Source organism: Neopelma chrysocephalum, unplaced genomic scaffold, assembly GCF_003984885.1.
Source record: "Neopelma chrysocephalum unplaced genomic scaffold, ASM398488v2 Primary Assembly neopelma1_59, whole genome shotgun sequence".
NCBI classification, from domain to species: domain Eukaryota; kingdom Metazoa; phylum Chordata; class Aves; order Passeriformes; family Pipridae; genus Neopelma; species Neopelma chrysocephalum.
This window is the reverse complement of record NW_020897714.1, coordinates 15,080,986-15,098,745: the sequence shown is the minus strand read 5'-3', so window position 1 is coordinate 15,098,745 and position 17,760 is coordinate 15,080,986. Positions and strand designations below refer to the sequence as shown.

Sequence of the window (17,760 nt, the reverse complement as noted above, 5' to 3'; positions counted from 1 at the left end):
CACAGGCATCTCTAGGATTTCAGGCTCTCTGCCATCCTCATGAGCTACATCAATCACCACCCCAACCACAAGCTTGCTGGTTTTAAGTATCTCTGCCTGGAAGAGTAAGAGCTTATTGGAGGCCTTCTGTACATAAAGAGCTCTTCACTCCCTGCTGTACAGTGATGCTATTTTACACCTTTAAGTGAAGATGCTGACTAAAGCAGGGAGTTGTAACTAGAATTCTCTGCTACAACCTTCAGGCATATTATTGCATGCTATCTATCCCAATGCCATGGCATTTAATTCAGGAAATATAAACAAGTTTTTCATATTTCAGATTTAAAAAGATATCACCAATAACAGAGACTGATAGCAATGAGTAAAGACAAGAGAATCCCTTTACAAAATTTAAAGTGTGTATGCTTTTTCCACCCTTCAATACAGAAGTTACCATGCAAAGCAGTATTTTCCAATTATAAAGTAGATCCGCTTTAGATGAATAGGAAAAAACCCCCAAACACCCAATGACATATGATTTTATCAGATGCAGTAATTAAAAACCCAACATTAAAAGAACAGAAAAGCAAACATGAAGTCATCATCAAGTTTTCTGTTTTATTTAAGATTTTAGTTTTAATTCTGAAGAAAGAGGTACATTTCCTTGGTTTTAGTTTTAGCGTCAGGTTATAACCATGTTTATTTATCTGTTTCTTTTTTCCTGTCTTTTCAATACTGCACAAACGTCCAGAAACTACAGGGTTAAGTAAAAGCTGCAGGCAGAGGAGGTCAGAGGTTGCTCCTGATGGTGATCATGTGGCCCCAATGCAGTGCTATCCCAGAGTGCCCTAATCAGGTGAATCTTTTAAAGAAAAAAAAAAAAGAAAGAGAGACTGACAGAGGAGATAGAAAGACTGAAGTAAATATCACTCGTGTTTCAGCTGCTTATAATTATATTATGTATATACTAGGTATTAAATCTGTGAATACTTTTAAAACATTAAAGTTTACTTTAAATCTAAAGCCAAAATTAAAGAAAAATCTTATTCTCCTCTCTTTAAACCACTCTTTAGCAACATGCCAGTTACTCATAGCTATAAGTGTTTTGTCTTTCAACACACTTCATCTCAAACTCTGACTGATGCAATAAAATCCCCTGCTCAAAAAAAAACCCCAAAAAACCAAAACAAAAAAAAACAAACACCAACATAGCAATTTCCCTGTGTAGTGCCATACAATGCAAAATAAATGCTGGGCCACTGTTTGCCCCACATGTTCAGTAACTTCATTTAAATTAAATACCTTTTTCATGTTCCTGCATTTGATTCTGCATTGCATTTTTTTCCCGTACTGCAGACTGACACTTTTCCACTAGGCAGAAATACTCATGTGCAAGAGACATAAGACAGTAATATTCTCCTTAGGCATTGAGACTGCATTTTGCTTTCTCTCTCTCTCTCTTTTTTTTTTCCTTAGAATGGTTAGAAAATATTTCAAACAGTGTATTCCAAACACTGGTTCTGCAAAAACTTAACGAAAAGATATGGTCATGACCCTGTGATGGCATTGCATTTGGGGGGGAAGTTTGATCAGGAACTGGATTCTTCAGAAAGAAAGATATGACAGGGAACAGTAGGTGGGCATGGGAAGGAGTCAGGGTGGGACACTTCCTGCATTTCTAACGTTTTGGGTCTTATTTTTTCTTTTTTTTCTTTTTCCTCCTTTCCTAATGACGATCCAGCGCTGAGCTCTGTAGTAGATCTGTGGGGGTTTTACTGGGGGGTCTGAAGGCTGTCTGAAAGCCTGGAGGTGGGGAATGGAAGCTGGTGGGGTTTGAAGGAGGAGAGTAGGGATTCCAACTGGCTCTGTGCAGAGGGATCTGTGTGCCGAAGGGGTTACTGTGGTGTGTCTGTGATGGCGCTGCACTGGGGCCGTCCACCTCTGTGAGGGCCTGAAGAGATTTTAGCCAATGTGGAGGATTGTCATCTTGAAGGGTGTCTAAACTGTTTCCTGTGGAGGCTGGGATACCTATGAAAAGAAGAAAAAAAACAGGGATACAGGCAAGTCAGAGTAGAAGCAATAAGTTGAGCATGAAGGAGGTCAATTTAACCTAACAAAAAGCAACGGTGAAAAAACATGATTAGTTTGTACAGAAAATGCATTTTACATTATTATGTATAATTACCCTGCCCGCAAAACATTTATCATTAATTCCAGATAGGAGAAAGTTCACCCTCAGAGCACTTCTTCATAAAACACACATTTTTCTATCAAACATCCTTCTCAAGAACTGCATCCCTGTCAACATGATCTTACCACACCAAGCTGCCAGTACACTGCATGCTTCACCTTCTACTCTGCCTACTTGAATCGTGCTTCACTCTGTCTAACAGGGAAATGCAACCAGACAGCCTTATAAAAGAGAGCTTTATAAACAAGTGGAGTATGTCCCTTTTTAAATAACAAAGTCCAGTGATTGCCTTCAGTGCCTCAGGACCAGCGGCGCACATACCGGACATGCCATCCAGCAGAAGGGACACCTATAGATTGACCGTATAGAAAAGTGCTGCTCCACCTGACTGCCTGCAAAGGTCTTGGGCATGCATTGCAAAGGCCTAAGTGACACTCTGTTATACCTAGCGGTTCCACAAAAATTCCTGGAACCTTGAGGTTTTGTGGATGGAAGCTGGAAGAGACCACCGCATACTTTTTTTTTTTTTCTCCAGATGTAAATCAGTTTGTGCCAAATACCCATCTGATGGTTTGCCAGTGGAGCTGAAGGAGTGAGAAACGGTTACCTGTGATGATTGCGGGGTCCATCCAGCTGCCAGGGCTGTCCCAATTCAGGCTGTCGGTGGTGGCAGTGTTGGACGTTGGTACACTGTGGTTGGCGTTGGAGGGGGAAGAAGCATTGGGCAGTCCACCAAAGTTGATGTTAATGTTCGGTAGAAGTGCCCTTAGCCCGTCCTGCCATTCCTTCATATTTAAACTCTCTACAGAACTGCTGTTGTCTGGGAGATTTACCAACAAAAAAAATGAAAGATAAAAAAATAAAAAGCTGAAGTTAGAAACAGATGTCCTTCTTTGGTGGGGTATGGGATTTTGCTTTTACTTTTTAAGCTAAGCATTTAATACTTTCCCTGTCCAAAAACTAGGGTCAAAGTTTCCATGATTGATGAATTACTCAGAGGGGCAGGCAGGTTTTAAACCAAGTGTAAGTAACGGGAGAAAGATTTAACTCCTCTCCCAATACATATTTCCCCATGTCAGTTCAGAGACTCGAATAATCAAGGACACAGTGGCTCTTCCTCTATTACTAATAGGAGAAAATCTACTGGGTACTTGATGAGAATACCTCTGTTGCAACTTAGCTGCTTTATTAATGGGCAGCAGGCTCAAAAGGGTTGTTTTGTTTGATGCGTATCAAAATGAAGAAAGGCTAGGTAGGGCTTTGCAATAGAAACCGAACATGAGAAACCAGGGAGGTGGAGAAATATCACAAAAGTCTTTTGTTTTGTTATAGCTTGCTCATTCTCAGCCCTACAGATGTTCTTCTGAAGGTAACGGTAATGAAGTTGGAGGGAGTGAAATTTCCTCTTGCAGTTGAAGAACAGTAGTGAAAATGCTTTAGAGATCTTTCAGAATAATTCCCGACACAGCAACATCCTCAAAACTTTGGTCAGAAGCAAACCAGATGGACACCAAAACAGTCAAGTCTCAACTACTTGCCTAAATGTTTCAGGACATGTATTGATAAAGGACAACAGAATAACGTGGCTATTAGCACTACAGCAAATGATCCTTGAACACAAAAGTTACACCACGCTATCTAGGAATAGACTATCAGGTTCTATGATACATCTCTTGCTTTAAGTATCTCAAAACAAAACAAAGCAGATACAAGCATTCTATTATTTATCAGCCAACACAGGAAGTTCTACTTCATTAACTTGTGGTCAATTATATTTGAAAAGGAAGTGCTGGGTAGTACATTGGCGCATCGTCGTCTTTTTGACACATACCTAGAGTACAACTGATTTGGGTTTTTCTAAACATCTCTGCTTATCCTAATTGAAGAAAGGACCTCGATGTCAATCAGAATTGTTATAGAGAGATACACAACATCATGTTGATGCTACTTCATCAACAACAGAAGAGATTTAAGTCTTCATGGAAAATTAGAGGATATCACTAACTTGCAACTCTATGTTTGAGAGCAAAGAAAGCAGTCTCAATTGCATCAAAACCTGCCCTGGCAATATTTGTAAAGCTGAATGCTCAGAAAGAAGAGATGTCTCGAGCAATTGCCTTCTTGTAACTACAGGGGGGAAAAAAAATCCCAAACCAAACAAATAACCTACTTTTTGAAATTCTGTGCTTCCATGCAGAACTTTCCTTCTCCAGGCCAGAAGTTTTTAGAATAAACTTTATATTTAAAGATTCTGCTTCTGTACAGAATTACAACAAGCAACTTCAGTCACAAATCACAGCATCATACTTCAGTCCAAGTCACCAACTGAACTTCAAAACAAATTACTATACAAATCTGCTTTACCTACTCTGCCAATGACAGTTGTTGGAGCAATGCATTCATTTCTAAGCCTCTGCATGCTTAATGCAGCTGTTCTAGCACAATCATCCACCTACGCACATAAGTGTCCTCACTTTGCAGGATGGCAACTGACACCTAAAATGTCTGTGGCCAAACAGACTGATGCTGCACATGGAGCATAGACAGGGATAATGGCACAGATGCAAAGAGGGTACTGAGAAAACCCTCCTCTGTGTCTGGGCGAGTTCGCAGAACACATTTGACCACAGACAGTGGAAGGTTTACAGTCAACTCCTGACTGTTATCCCCACTTAGTGGCTGAGGTTGGGGAGTGACTTGATCTCAGAGGTTATGGCATGAGGTACCTCCACCAGGAAGACAGACAACTTCTAAGCATTCCCATAAACAAAGAAAAGGCAGGTAAAAACCAGGTAGTGGAAGTAAATCCAAAAGCCTGCCTGTTACTACATGCATTGTGTTATACCTAAAGTTCAAATTTTCAGTGTGACAGGAAGAAAAAAAGAGCCCTAAGAAAACCGAAGCTTTTCCTTAAGCAAGTAACAACCTAAGATCATCTTTTTAGTAACACCCTAGTGCAAAGATGCAAACAAGACATAAGACATAAGTGTGACTGTATCTAACAAAGTGTGCAGCAATGTGCCCTGTGGGGCCTGGTGTACAAGTCCCTTTGGGTGAAAACAATGCAGGCTTAGCAGCAATTCATTCTGTGTTTGTTTTGCATCAAGCCATAGTGCATACAACTGGCTTTCACTTCGACTTTAATTTCTCCTCCTGTAAACCAAATCTACTTCCTGTTCCTTCCAGAGCTCCTACTTTTTCCTTTGCAATTCTAAAGCACAGAATAAATGCTTTGAAGAATTTAGTGCAATACATTTTTCATCAAAACCTACAATCCCGAGGTTAAAAATAATAAATCAAAATTTTAAGAAGTATTAGTCAAAAATGTCCTCAATATGTTCACAAGCCTCTTGAACATCTATAAGCCCATTTGAGACAAGTTCTAAATTAACTTTTCAGAACAAAAGCAGTCAGCTCATGATCACTGCAACAGATTCTGCATGGTACACCATTAGTTTCCACTTTATTTTCTCACTGCTGCTTCCAACAGCTTGTGCAAAGAAACACAGCTCTGTTGAATTACTCACTTCTACTACAATGCAAAAAACCACAAAAAAAGTGCTTACTGGGTCCGTGCATGAGCGACCATACTGATCTCAATACCTGTGAGCTGGGAATCTGCATGCTCATATGATGGTCTCAGTCACGGAGATTACTAAGCCCCAACATGCCCTCAAAACTCATGTTCAAGAAAATAAATGTGTAATAAACTACATACCTGCAACATGTCATTGAGGAAGTCTAATGAAGACAAAGCCTGAAAGATGTTATAAGAAACAGGATAGGAAAATAAATGCTGTAGGGCATTAGGTCCCCTTCTTATTAGAACCTATAAGAAAATACGTATGCTTTGTCCTGGGTACCAAGTGACAAAACAGAAAATTTTAAAAAATGTATTGTCTTTTCCAGACATCTGGGTTTGTGGGGCTGAAAGGCAAGCTAGGACAAAAACACTGACCTCTGACACAAAAAAAAAACCCCAAGCACCACATCACTCAAGTGTCTGTAACAGTTTTCCAGCTTAGCTAATAAATGCACAGAGTTAAAAAAAAACAAAACCAAAACAAAAAAAAGAAATCCACAAAACAAACACCAAACATGACCAAAGCTTTCTCAGTTACTGGCTATGTTAAGTAAAGCACCCAGAGAGAACATGAGCAATTTCCAGGCACCATACACCAACACCCAAAACGAACAACTAAATCAGCATGTCTTTGCTAGAGTCTGACAAGTTTAAAACAAGAGCCTAAGTGAAAATCCAAGTCCACCCCAAACACAAATGTTACTTCCACCAACTGCAGAAAATAAATACCTTCAGAATTCGCTACTCATCCCTCAGCTAGTTCGTTCTTCCTGTTAAATAGGTTTATATGGAGCTTAAATAGATTTATATGATTTCACCATGGAGCTAAGTACCATAGTTAAAAATGAGAAAAGGTTAGCTCTCAGTTAACCCAGACCTATTAAAAAGGGCATTTGCCTGTTGCCTAAAGATTGGGAGAAAAAAACCTCATCAGGTGAATTTAGTATAGATAAGTAGAGAGCAGGTCTTCTGGCATAAGGAGTACAAAGGCACGTGCCCATGTCCAGGGATTCTACAATCGTATAGTATTATCCATCCAATCCAAGAACTATCTGCCCCCCAGATCCTCCCCAAATCTGCCTCCCTGTCACACCTCCCCTGATCTGAGTCAGAGTACCCAAGACCCCTTTCTTCCTCATCTTCCTCTTCTTCACAGCACGTACTGTCTTTGGAACTTCTCCAAGGTTCTAGGCTTGAAGGTTGCTTTGACTATGGCAGTATCTTGTTGTTCAGGTCTGGGAGGCATATGATGTTAAACAGAATGTGTTTACTATAGTCCTGCCTTGAAAGGAGCCTAAACAAGCCTGAAAAATTTAGAAAATTTGATACCAAGTGGGGAATAGGGTTTGGTAAGTGTTAACTACTATTCTAAAGTGTGACAGACTGTACAACTACACTAAAAATCTATATACTACACAGCTACTTTAAAATCTACAAAAGTCTAAAAATCCTAAAAATTGAGGCATCAGCCTATTAGCCTTTTCTACTTCTAAAATTAATTGTTTGGAGGGAGTAATTTTTTGACTATTAGCAGACTTCTCAGTTGGACATCACAACTAGGCACATAAGAACCAGTACACCACTGTTTCCTTCTCTCAAGGAGTGGAAATGCCATCTCCTTTCATAACTTCATCTTAATTTAAAGCAGCGTGTCCTCAGACAGTGGGAAAACATAAAAAAACAGGGTAAAACTCAGTTGACTGCAAAGAAAATATTTTATACACCAAAATAAATATGAGATTCCTCCCCTCATGCCCCAGCATTGCCTCCCAGAAGAGAGAATAACCTGGTGAAGCATCACTGAAAGCACCATTATGAAAAAACATGGCCCAAATACACATCCTGAATGCCAGTCTTCTCTTGATGTGCATTTCATAATCCTGTCTGGTCTGGCAGAAACTTGTGTTTACAGGGGTGAACTAATCCCACAGTTCTACCATTGAAATTTGACTGTCTGAGGTGGTATGTCAATGTGAAATAAAAGTACTTGCATGTGAAGTTTTCAAAGTCAACCACTGCCTTAGACTAGAAAATGAAAGAAAAATAAGCTTCATCAAAAAAATAACTTGTCCATCCAATTTAAATAAATAATCATTTAAAGTTAACTTTTGAAAATAATACAATTGAGAAGGCTGAACATTAATCTGTTCAAAAACTAGTAATTTAATAAATTTCTAAATAAAATAATTGCCCCATTATTGCATCTTACCAGACAGTCTGGTAGTGTTACCTCGTTATTCTCCACCTGCAATGCTATAACACTATTCCTTTAAATCAGGCAAAGCAGTGTGTATTTGGGGGACAGACAGCAAAGAGGATGATGGTCAAGCCAGAACACTGTTCTGTTGTACATAATCAATGCTTTGGAAGATGTTTGCACAAGCATCTGCTGCACTGACACACGCTGTTTTGTGACTTCCAAAATTCTGACATGACACTGCAACGTAGACCCAAAGGTGTTTCAGATTTGGTTGTGTCACATTTGTGATGTTGACGCACTTGAGGGTAATGGGATAGCACAACTTAGAGTTTACTTGGTGTGAGACAAGTCCACTAAAATGAATATCTGTCTACAGTGACTAGACCATTTCGCATTATTGCCCCAAATCTGATACAAGCCTATGGTCAAATCCACAGCAAAATTTACAGAGTACATGCTTTAAAATATGACTAATAGAAAAGATCACAAGACTGATAAGTGTAAAGCAAGTCTATTTCTTTGTTCTGCCAAAATTATACTCCAAACTGTTACAAGAGCACTAACTGTGTAAAAACATTAAATATATTTATGCCGAGTCCTATATATTCTGGTCCCACTGAAAAGCAAGCAGTCCTGCAACTCTAGATTGCAATTATTTATTTTTATTTTAAGAACACATCAGTATGCTATATGTGTGACCAAGACACACAACTGTGTCAACTACAGAAAAGCTTCAAATAAGTAAGATAAATTCAGAGGAAAATCATCATATGAGAGAAAAACAAACTTAGCAATGCCACATACCTGACTGCACAGACTAGCAACAAAAGAAGTAAAGACTATAAAGGTGTATTTGGTAATAAAATAGCTATTTCAACAACCTGCCTGTAAAAAGGCCCCTGTGAAATCTTCAAGGACACTGTACAGTAACAGCTTTGAAGCCAAAGAAACATGAGAGAAAAAAAAAAGAACAAGAAAGACTACCAGGTAGAGTTCACCAGGAGTCTTTCAACCCAATTAGAAACAAATGCCCCCCCCCAAGAGAAGCATACCCTTTGAAGTAACATCCCTGGTCCGGGTCTATGCTTTGTGCTACCATGTTCACAGATATCACAGACAGTACGTGCTTTCCCTGAAACAGCCCACTGCCCTATTCTGAGAAGTGACAGAGGCTTCCCTATTTTAATTTCAAAATGACTTTCTGCTACAGGTACTTCTGTTTTGCAAACAGTTGTCCAATATTTCCTTTTAGGGGGAAAGAGAAGGCAAGGACAATTTGCCACATCCAAAAAAGAAATTATGCCCATCACATTAGATAAACTAAAAAGCCTTTAATCTAAAGCTTATATATTTAACCATCAACAAAACAGTTATGATAAGAACTGTACCCATGTCACTTTAATATGAATAATAAGCTTGTTTCTTCATGGAATTTTTAAAACCATGAATTAAATCCCAGTTAAGCGTCTACACTTTGAAGGATTTCACTCTCAGATTTAATTTATTCTGTGTATCTATGATTGCTAGGAATCCTGCAATGTTTACACCAAACAATGAAGTTTCATCCATTCACAGAGGCCTGAGGATGCTACTGGCAGATTAAAGGAGACTGAAACTTCCCACATTTAAACAGCAGTGCTGCCCATCAGGAATGCAAGTAGCCACTTCATATTAGGGAGATATCAAGTGGCAGAAGCACTAGAAGATAAAGCTGTTTGCAGGGAACATTTAAAAGTCTCACAAACATTGTCTATACATGGGAAACAACTTGACAGTTCACAAAAACGGCTAAGTGTCATTCCACAGTGTGGATTTCAAATGAAAGTCTTATAAGCTCTATGAGCTAAGGAAAGAAGCACATACATTCACACATATTTATGTACAAACACACACCTACAAAATTGGTTTTGACTGACAATAGACACCAGTATACCCTCAGCTTTAAAATAATGCAAGTAAAGCACCTTATATCTCAATTCCACATTGATTTCCATGGTTTTATTAGTTTCACCCAATTTAAAAGACAGCCGTTAAACAAAAGCACACTATTCTTCAATTTTAAAAAAATCAATTGCAACTTAACTTGCCAGTTAGCCAAGCTATCAAGTAGAAGAGGAATATATTGAATTCCAAAGTATAGACTTGAAAGGGGAAAGTTTTTCTGAATAATTTTATTTTTTGATAAGGATCTGATAGTACAACTTCTAAGCTTTCTGTGACTAAAGTGCTATGAGTCAGAAAATGTCATTTATTTTCATGGGAAATTCCTTCTACAACATTAGTATAGGGACAATATGAATACTCATATTTGCTTGCATCTACAGTGTCAGAATTTTATTAGGTTTGAGAAAAGCAATTTCTTGTGAGTTCTTGTGATGACTTATACTTGCCATGGTTCAGGAGGCCAAATGTAACATATAATTATAGCAGCCAGCCAGCCACCCAATTTTAAGCTATAAGCAAATTTCAAATTGAGTTTCTAACTTGTTTTGAAAAATATGCTTGACTTCCTAGGAGATGATTCCAGAGTATCTCATTATTTTTTATTACTGATTTTTTAAGAGTTTATTGCTGAAAACACATAGTGGTCAATTGCAGGACTTGATTCAAGCTGGGGTCCAATGTACTGCATACAAAACAGACAATATATTGTGTAATTCTTCCATCTTAGTCAATAAATCATCTCTTTTTTTGCTTGAGCTAACAGCTAGTTCTTGATGTTGATAATCTTAAAAACTTCCTTCAATCTAAACTAAAGCACACAAAGACTTAAGATACTGAAACAAAGGAAACAGGTACTTGAATCCTACATACAGAACAGTTTGATTAAAAAGCTCAGAAAGCATGCAATTCCATTCATCTGAGAAAAAAAGTTCATTTTCACCTAAGTTGCTTACTCTCACATCATGGAGGGTTCCGTCTCACCAGGTTACCCTGTCTGTCAGTGGAACAAACAAACTTTGACTTCAAATGAAGATCCCATGTGTACAAGTGTACTTGTGGGTACATGCATAGATATATGCATAAATTAAAAAAAAAATTTATATTTGCCCTATGGGCAATGAAATAACTAGAAATGACAAAGAAAAAAAAAATCAGATCTTCAAAGGTGTATTTATAATTAGCAAGAGCCTATCCAGTTATGGAGATTCTGGATTCCAGAAATATCCAACCAATCCTCTGACCCAGACTGCGAGACCAGCACTAGCACAATGAAAGCACGCTCTGACAAATGATAAAGTAATTTTTAATTTTTCCACATCCGTAAAAACCAATTAAGGCTGATGCATATTTGCAGATTATTTCAATCGTTCTGTGGGAAAATTATATAAACTGCAAGAAAGCCAAGTTTTCAATTTCCATGACATGAAATTCATTCTGATTACTAAATGCTGTGTTCTAATAGAGGTGACCTACTTTTTAAATACATGTGTTTTTTAAAAATAATTCCTCCGAGGACAAGCTGAAGTTCAAATGAGGCTGTGATGTAAAACGAACCTTGAGATGGCAAAGGATGGAAGAGATCAATTTTTTTTTTGCCCTCAGTGTGATGTGGCATCACTGGGAAGAGAAATACTTTTTGTAAAGCTGCTCTTTCAATTGCTCTTATACCTTCAGGATATTTCCTTTATGTTCCTCCCCCAATACAATTTTTAAAAGATTACATTTGCTCTTTCTCAACAGTTTTTCAAGTTGGTGCATTTCAAAAAAAGTTTACATGGGAAGCCTATGAACTCTTTGTACTTTTTGCTGAAATGCATCAGTCATAATTGATATTTTGTGAAATGGACTTAGAAGGAGCTAAAGTTTCAGGTCTGTGCCAAGGCACAGCGTCTTGTTAGACACTGCTACTAACAGGTGGCACTGCCAAGTGCACTCATTTCCAGTCCTTAGAAGGAAAATGCCAGGTTTTTAACATCATTAATATAATTGCACCTTTTAACTCACACTAGTGGTTTATTGTATATTTTGAAGTGCCAGTTGGTATTTCGGAAAAGCATCTAAGAGAACACAGCACCCCAAGGCTAAGGATCTGCCTGCTGGAGAAGGGAGATGCTACACCAGACAACAGAGCCCGCCTCGTATGCTGCTGCAGAGCCATCCCAAGATCTTATGGGCTAACTGTGAAAGGAAACAGCCTTTCTAAATTTTGGTGTACCAGTCCTGAAGAGGTTCTATAAGCAATACATGCAGTCTAAAATCCCTAAAACACAGGCAAAGGCCTAACATTTAATGCAGCTGAAGCTCCTCTGGTGACATTACTACAGACACAAACAGCCAGAAAATTTGATGCGAAATATCTCCCACCTGCTTGTTTCTCTCTGTTTCTGGGAAGAACTGCTAAAAAAGCTGTCAGGACTGATGCAAACTGGGTCAGCTACTCAGGCCACTTATTTCAGCCAACTCTGCATTTATTTCAAATCTAGTAGTGTTAATGAGATTAGTCATTCCTCTGATATATTGCAGCCAGAAGTTGGAGGATTTTTTTTTCTCACTTTTTTCTTTTTGTTCACATTTTCTTCTTCCAAAATAAAATTACACACTTAAAAATAGTCATCTCACTACTCATAAAAGCAGGATGCCTGTCTTTCACTGCCATGACTAATACTCTTGCAATCAAATATTTAAAAAAATCTGTAAGAGCTTAAAACCAAGCTCCAGAGATGAGGACACAGATATTTATGTATTAAGCCTTATTTGAAACAGTATCACCTATACAATCACAGGAAAAAAATTCCACAGGGTTTAGAAAACAGTTGCAGTATAAGCACTGAAAAGGCTCTGGAACAGAAGGGTGGGTGTGTGAGATGAGATTTGAAGATTTGAGTACAGATGGAGAAGTAGCAGGACTTTAAGGACAGGTGCTGCAGATGAAGTTCTCATAGAGATCATGAGAAGATTACACTAAGGAAGTCAGGTCTTAGTAGCAAAAGTAGAAAGTGTATAGGAGTTAATGGACAAGACACCAGAGGTAAGAAAAGAAATATACATAGCAGATTTTAATCTTGACACTGATTTAGTATTTTGAAAATTAATCTGAAATCCCACTTCCATTTAATTTATTTCAAACCTAGCACCCCCACCATGCGTATATAAAAAACCCCACCAAACTTGCCCAAAGAAACAAATGAGCAAGCCAGAAGTTTATTTTCAAACTGAATTGGTTCCATATTGTGCCAAACACTTCCTCTTCACCAGTGAAACAGAAAATTAGTTATGATGGGAAATAAAAGGAGAATGAATTTCAGGGTGGAGATACACACAGACACAAAGTGTCTCCTAAAGAAGAAAGGTGGAGGTCTAAGAACCTCCATGGAAAATATGGGGTGCAGTGAATATAAAGACTGATAAGAAGAACAAAATATTCAATGGCAAAGGCTGCACTAACAACAGTCATCTTTGTTGAAGAAAACAGGATACACAAGGATCAGTAAAAGCAATAATGGAAGCAGCTGAGGGTTGTTTACAAAAGGTACTTTTCATTTTACATTTTCAAAAAGGTTTCAAATGAGGAGTGACCCTGTTATGAGGGCAACATATCCACTTCTGAGAGGAGCTGCTCTGCACTCTGGAAAAGATACGAGCCTTTGGAGGTCCCATGCATGGCACCTGCAACTAATTGTATCAGCCAAGATTTTTGCCAGATTTCCTATTTTCAGTACTCATACCTAATCAGAGAAAGACTTCAGTCACAGGCAGCCATAGATGTAACCAGGGGGCACAGAAGACTACATTCAGCTGCCATGCTTTCTGCCCAGCTGCTGTCAGAAAGCCAAACGTCAAGGAAAACCATCAAGTGAGCAAGCGGTCTTCTTTAAAGGATTAGGACAGAAAATTAATGGACTAATGCATCTCTTACCGCTAAGAGTAAGGCAATCAATACTTAGAACAGGCATTATACCTTTCATATATTGTCAGGTCAAGAGGAAAAGTGTAGGAAAATGCTCTTTTGACCATGGCATCCAAATAAAGGGATGTGAGGCAGCAATGTTTAAGGCACATTGATTGTTGCTAGGGTATGGGATTAGATGCGTTTTGTACATGTCATTTGGAGAAATTTTTTACAACATGCTAAATTCAACAGCCATACCACATGGACCAAACTCTCTTTTAAAAAGGCACAGTAGCAGAACATGCACAGAATCCCATATCATATCCTGAGACCACAGAAAAATGTCAGCTGCTATGCCACAAATTCCTTTTTTTTCCCCCCGTCTTGTATAAAACCAAGGCATGGGGGGGTTGGGGGATTTTTTTTTTTTTGGTGTTTTTTTGGGGTGGTTTTTTGGTGTGTGTGGGTTTTGTTGTTGTTGTTGTGGGTTTTTTTGTTTTTTTTTGTTCAGGAGATAGAATCAACCCAGAGAGAGAAGACAAAGTCAAAAAGACCAAACCAAATAAGAAACATGTGCCTCAAATAGAAATGCAGTTACATTATGAGAAAATACGAAGTCAGACAATGACTCTTAGTATTATAGGCAAAGTATGTCAACACTAATTCTGCCATCTCATCCTTTTTTGTGCTCTAAATAAAGTCTTTAAATAATATGACCATAGCCAACATAGAGGGACCTTCCCTTGTATTACTAAAATGTTGTCCAAAAGCTATCACTAGGCAAGAAAGGATTTGATGTTTACATTCAATAGCTGGGGGCATAGAGGCCAGAAGATTTAAAGCAGGAGATGCAACACCATAGATTGTGTTTAGGAATGGAAGAGCTCAGGACTTAAAATAAGTGGGAAGAAGTTGGACTTGCTTAATAAAACCTTCATTGCTTTGTCCTCCCTGCTACCAGCCATTGCTTCACAAAAACCTAAATACAGGCATGACTTGAAAACATGCATGCTAATCAGTGTCCTGATAAGGAATGCAACACCACTACCACAAACACTGCTGGGTGGCACCCAAAATTAACAGAGCTAACTGTTTATTGTCTCATCTTTAAATACATGTAATACCATCAATTAGGCTGTACATGTTCAACAGATATAAGCCACAACACCAAAACTAAAAGGGCTTGAGAGAATAATTGATTCATCATTATATTCTACTACATGGACTTATATTCAAGCCCCCTGTTTTGAAGTTTCAGGAACAGCTCACAGAAACCTACTGCAATCTCCACATCAGTCAGCTTCATGGCTAAAATATCATGACAAATTTTACAGTAGTTATCTTCAAGGACGATGGGTAAAACTTTTTTCTTCCCCTATCCTAGACAGGGTTTAACTCTATGCTTCCTATCTGTCTCTGTGTACACTTGACTATTTCCTCTATTTAGATTTCTAATGTATGTATGATATATATAAATTGCCTTTGCTAAAAAAAGTATTTGGACAATGCTTCAAGACATATGGTTTATTTTTAGGCTGCCCTGTGCAGAGTCAGAAATTGGACTTGAGAACTTGTTGGTCCCTTCCAACTCAGATACACATTACTGCATAACATTAGTCTTGGAAGAGTTCAAACTATCTCAATTATTATTGAATATATAAGTGTCTACAGTTTAGTTTTTGCTCATTTGGAATTATGTTCAGGATAACTATGAAAGTAATAAATGAAATAAGAGCCAGTGTTTCAAAATGTCAAGTACTTCATCCTGCATAGAACTTACGGGAAAGGGGGACAACTTTTTCCTAATACTTTTAACTCTGTGAATTTGGTCCTATGCATTTTCTATGTAACAAAATCAATGACTACCAACCACTCAGTAAACTCCAGAAATAAAACTATATATTTCTATTTTCACATTAATATGCATACATCTCATTTTATAAGCACCTCTCTCAAAACACACTGTTAATCTGAAACCTACTTTATGATCTCATACTATACCTATTATTTTTGAACACCCCACCAGGCAGTAGGGTAGCAAAGATGATAGTGTGTTAGTGATAAAATTACAAAGAGTTTCCTGTTATCCTACAGTAACATAAAAATAAAGGCACACACCCACCCACGCTGCTGTCAGTGAATCAATCTTTCCTTTGGCATTATCTGTGGAACAAAGAATAGTGGCTGTCCAATATTCTTAGGATAGCTTGCACGCAATCTAGGGTAAGATTTCTTTTAGCAAGAAACACACTGCCCATGAAGAAGTCACTGAACTTTTCTCCTGAAGCACAGTTACACAGTTATAATTACACAGTAAATCATCTAATCAATCCCACACCACAGAGCAGCAATAAGCCTAAATTGTCCCTGAAAATGACAACATGTAACATCTGCTACAGTTTGCAAAATCATACTGTATGGGGAGGAAAAAAATGCTACTCTGGGAATCAATCAATCAAAGAGTTCATTTAAATATAGGCTGGAGACAAACGTATGCCTGATGAATGTAACACATTTGAAGTATATGTATAATAAAACTATTAAGTCAATTGTGTCATTTCATTGGAAACCACAGAATTAGTTAATAAATACTACTTCTGAGAAATAGGCAACTAAATCCCACATGAAAATTATTTTTAAATTAGCTTAAAAAAATAAAAGGAATGTAGGTAGTGCCTGTGTCCCTCCATTTAAATTTGGTACACATCACAAAACAGCCCTACCTGGAGCTGTGAGGTTATGAATACAGCACAGCTCTGATTCTCAAATAAACAAAAGGTAACTTCAGCAAATTACATTCAACATGTCATACACATGTATTTCTTGGTTTCTTTTGCTGTTACATCTGAAACGGCCGAATTGATGACACTTACTAAAACATGGACTAACAAAAGAGCCAAGAAAAAGGAGCTTTGGGTGTACTACAACTAATTGCTCCATATTGCTAAATAGCTATTATGATATGCACTGCCTTTCTAGCAGGTCAGTTAGAGTTAGTTATAAAGCACTGTAATAAAGTTTCAAACTTCCAACCCCCCCAGACACCTGTACTTGTAAATCAAATGAGGAAACCAGGAAAATTCTGTAATTATATACTTGATATTGATAAGATTAGAAACAAACAAAGAACAGGAATTATTTTTTCATAAAGAATACGAAATCAATTCATTGACAGACCTGTACACTAGAAAAGACAGAATAATCAATAAATTGAAAACTATTAAGTCAGTACACAAAAAAGAAGTATGAGGTCATCTCCTGACTTTTAAATTATTTGTACATCTCAACCAGATAGGTCAGTAAAGAAAACCCTAGGCACTAAATAATACAAATCCATAACCTATCAAACAAAACCAGAACTACGAGAGTTCAGCTGATTTTTGGCAGCAGGAAAAGAAAAAGGAGTAATCTAAGTTTGTACAAATGACTCTTTTTTTCAAGATATATCAAAGCTGACACGTAGACCGCCTGAGAAGTGTTTGCACTGCAGCAACTGCTGCTATATAATTGTCAGCCAGGCAACTAACAATGTTTTCTATAGCAAGAGATTAAAACCAACTCAAAGGAACTTGCCATAGAAACTAAAGCAGATGTTTACTTGGCTTTCAGCACTGTATTTGCCAAAAATATTGAGATCAATTGGTTCTAGCAGTTGCATACAAAAATCGATATAATTAAATATCTATTCTGTTGCCTTAAAACATATGGGGGAAGTACACAGCATGGGCTGTACATCAATCAACACCATGCAACTTGCTCTTCGGAAGTTGTACAAAAAGATCTACAAGTCTTCTACAAATACAAAAAGGTCTACTTTCAAACTGTCAATTGCCATTAAAGTAATGCAATACTTTTGCAAACCTAGAATCAATCTGTACTATGAACAGATTTTTTTCAACAGTAAAGGATTTTTCTGGTCCCCTTAGTCCATAAGATAGTCTTGTTACTGGTCCCTCAAACTGTAAGTGTTTAGA

The 17,760-nt window shown here is 37.8% G+C and overlaps 1 protein-coding gene across 7 annotated transcripts in view; it reads right to left on the bottom strand.

The window, feature by feature from the left end:
- Positions 1-577: 577 nt before the first annotated feature.
- CNOT4 (CCR4-NOT transcription complex subunit 4) overlaps positions 578-17,760 on the bottom strand; it is an 82,627-nt gene continuing 65,444 nt past the window's right edge. For 4 of the 7 annotated variants that reach the window (XM_027680011.1, XM_027680012.1, XM_027680010.1 and 1 more), the window contains 2 exons: positions 2,778-2,990; positions 578-2,007 (listed from right to left, as the gene is read on the bottom strand). In XM_027680011.1, coding sequence (XP_027535812.1) covers positions 1,706-2,007; positions 2,778-2,990 — 515 coding nt within the window. In that variant the 3' untranslated portion in view covers positions 578-1,705. The remainder of the gene's footprint in view (positions 2,008-2,777; positions 2,991-17,760) is intronic. The other 3 variants (XM_027680014.1, XM_027680017.1, XM_027680018.1) reach the window with 1 other exon arrangement.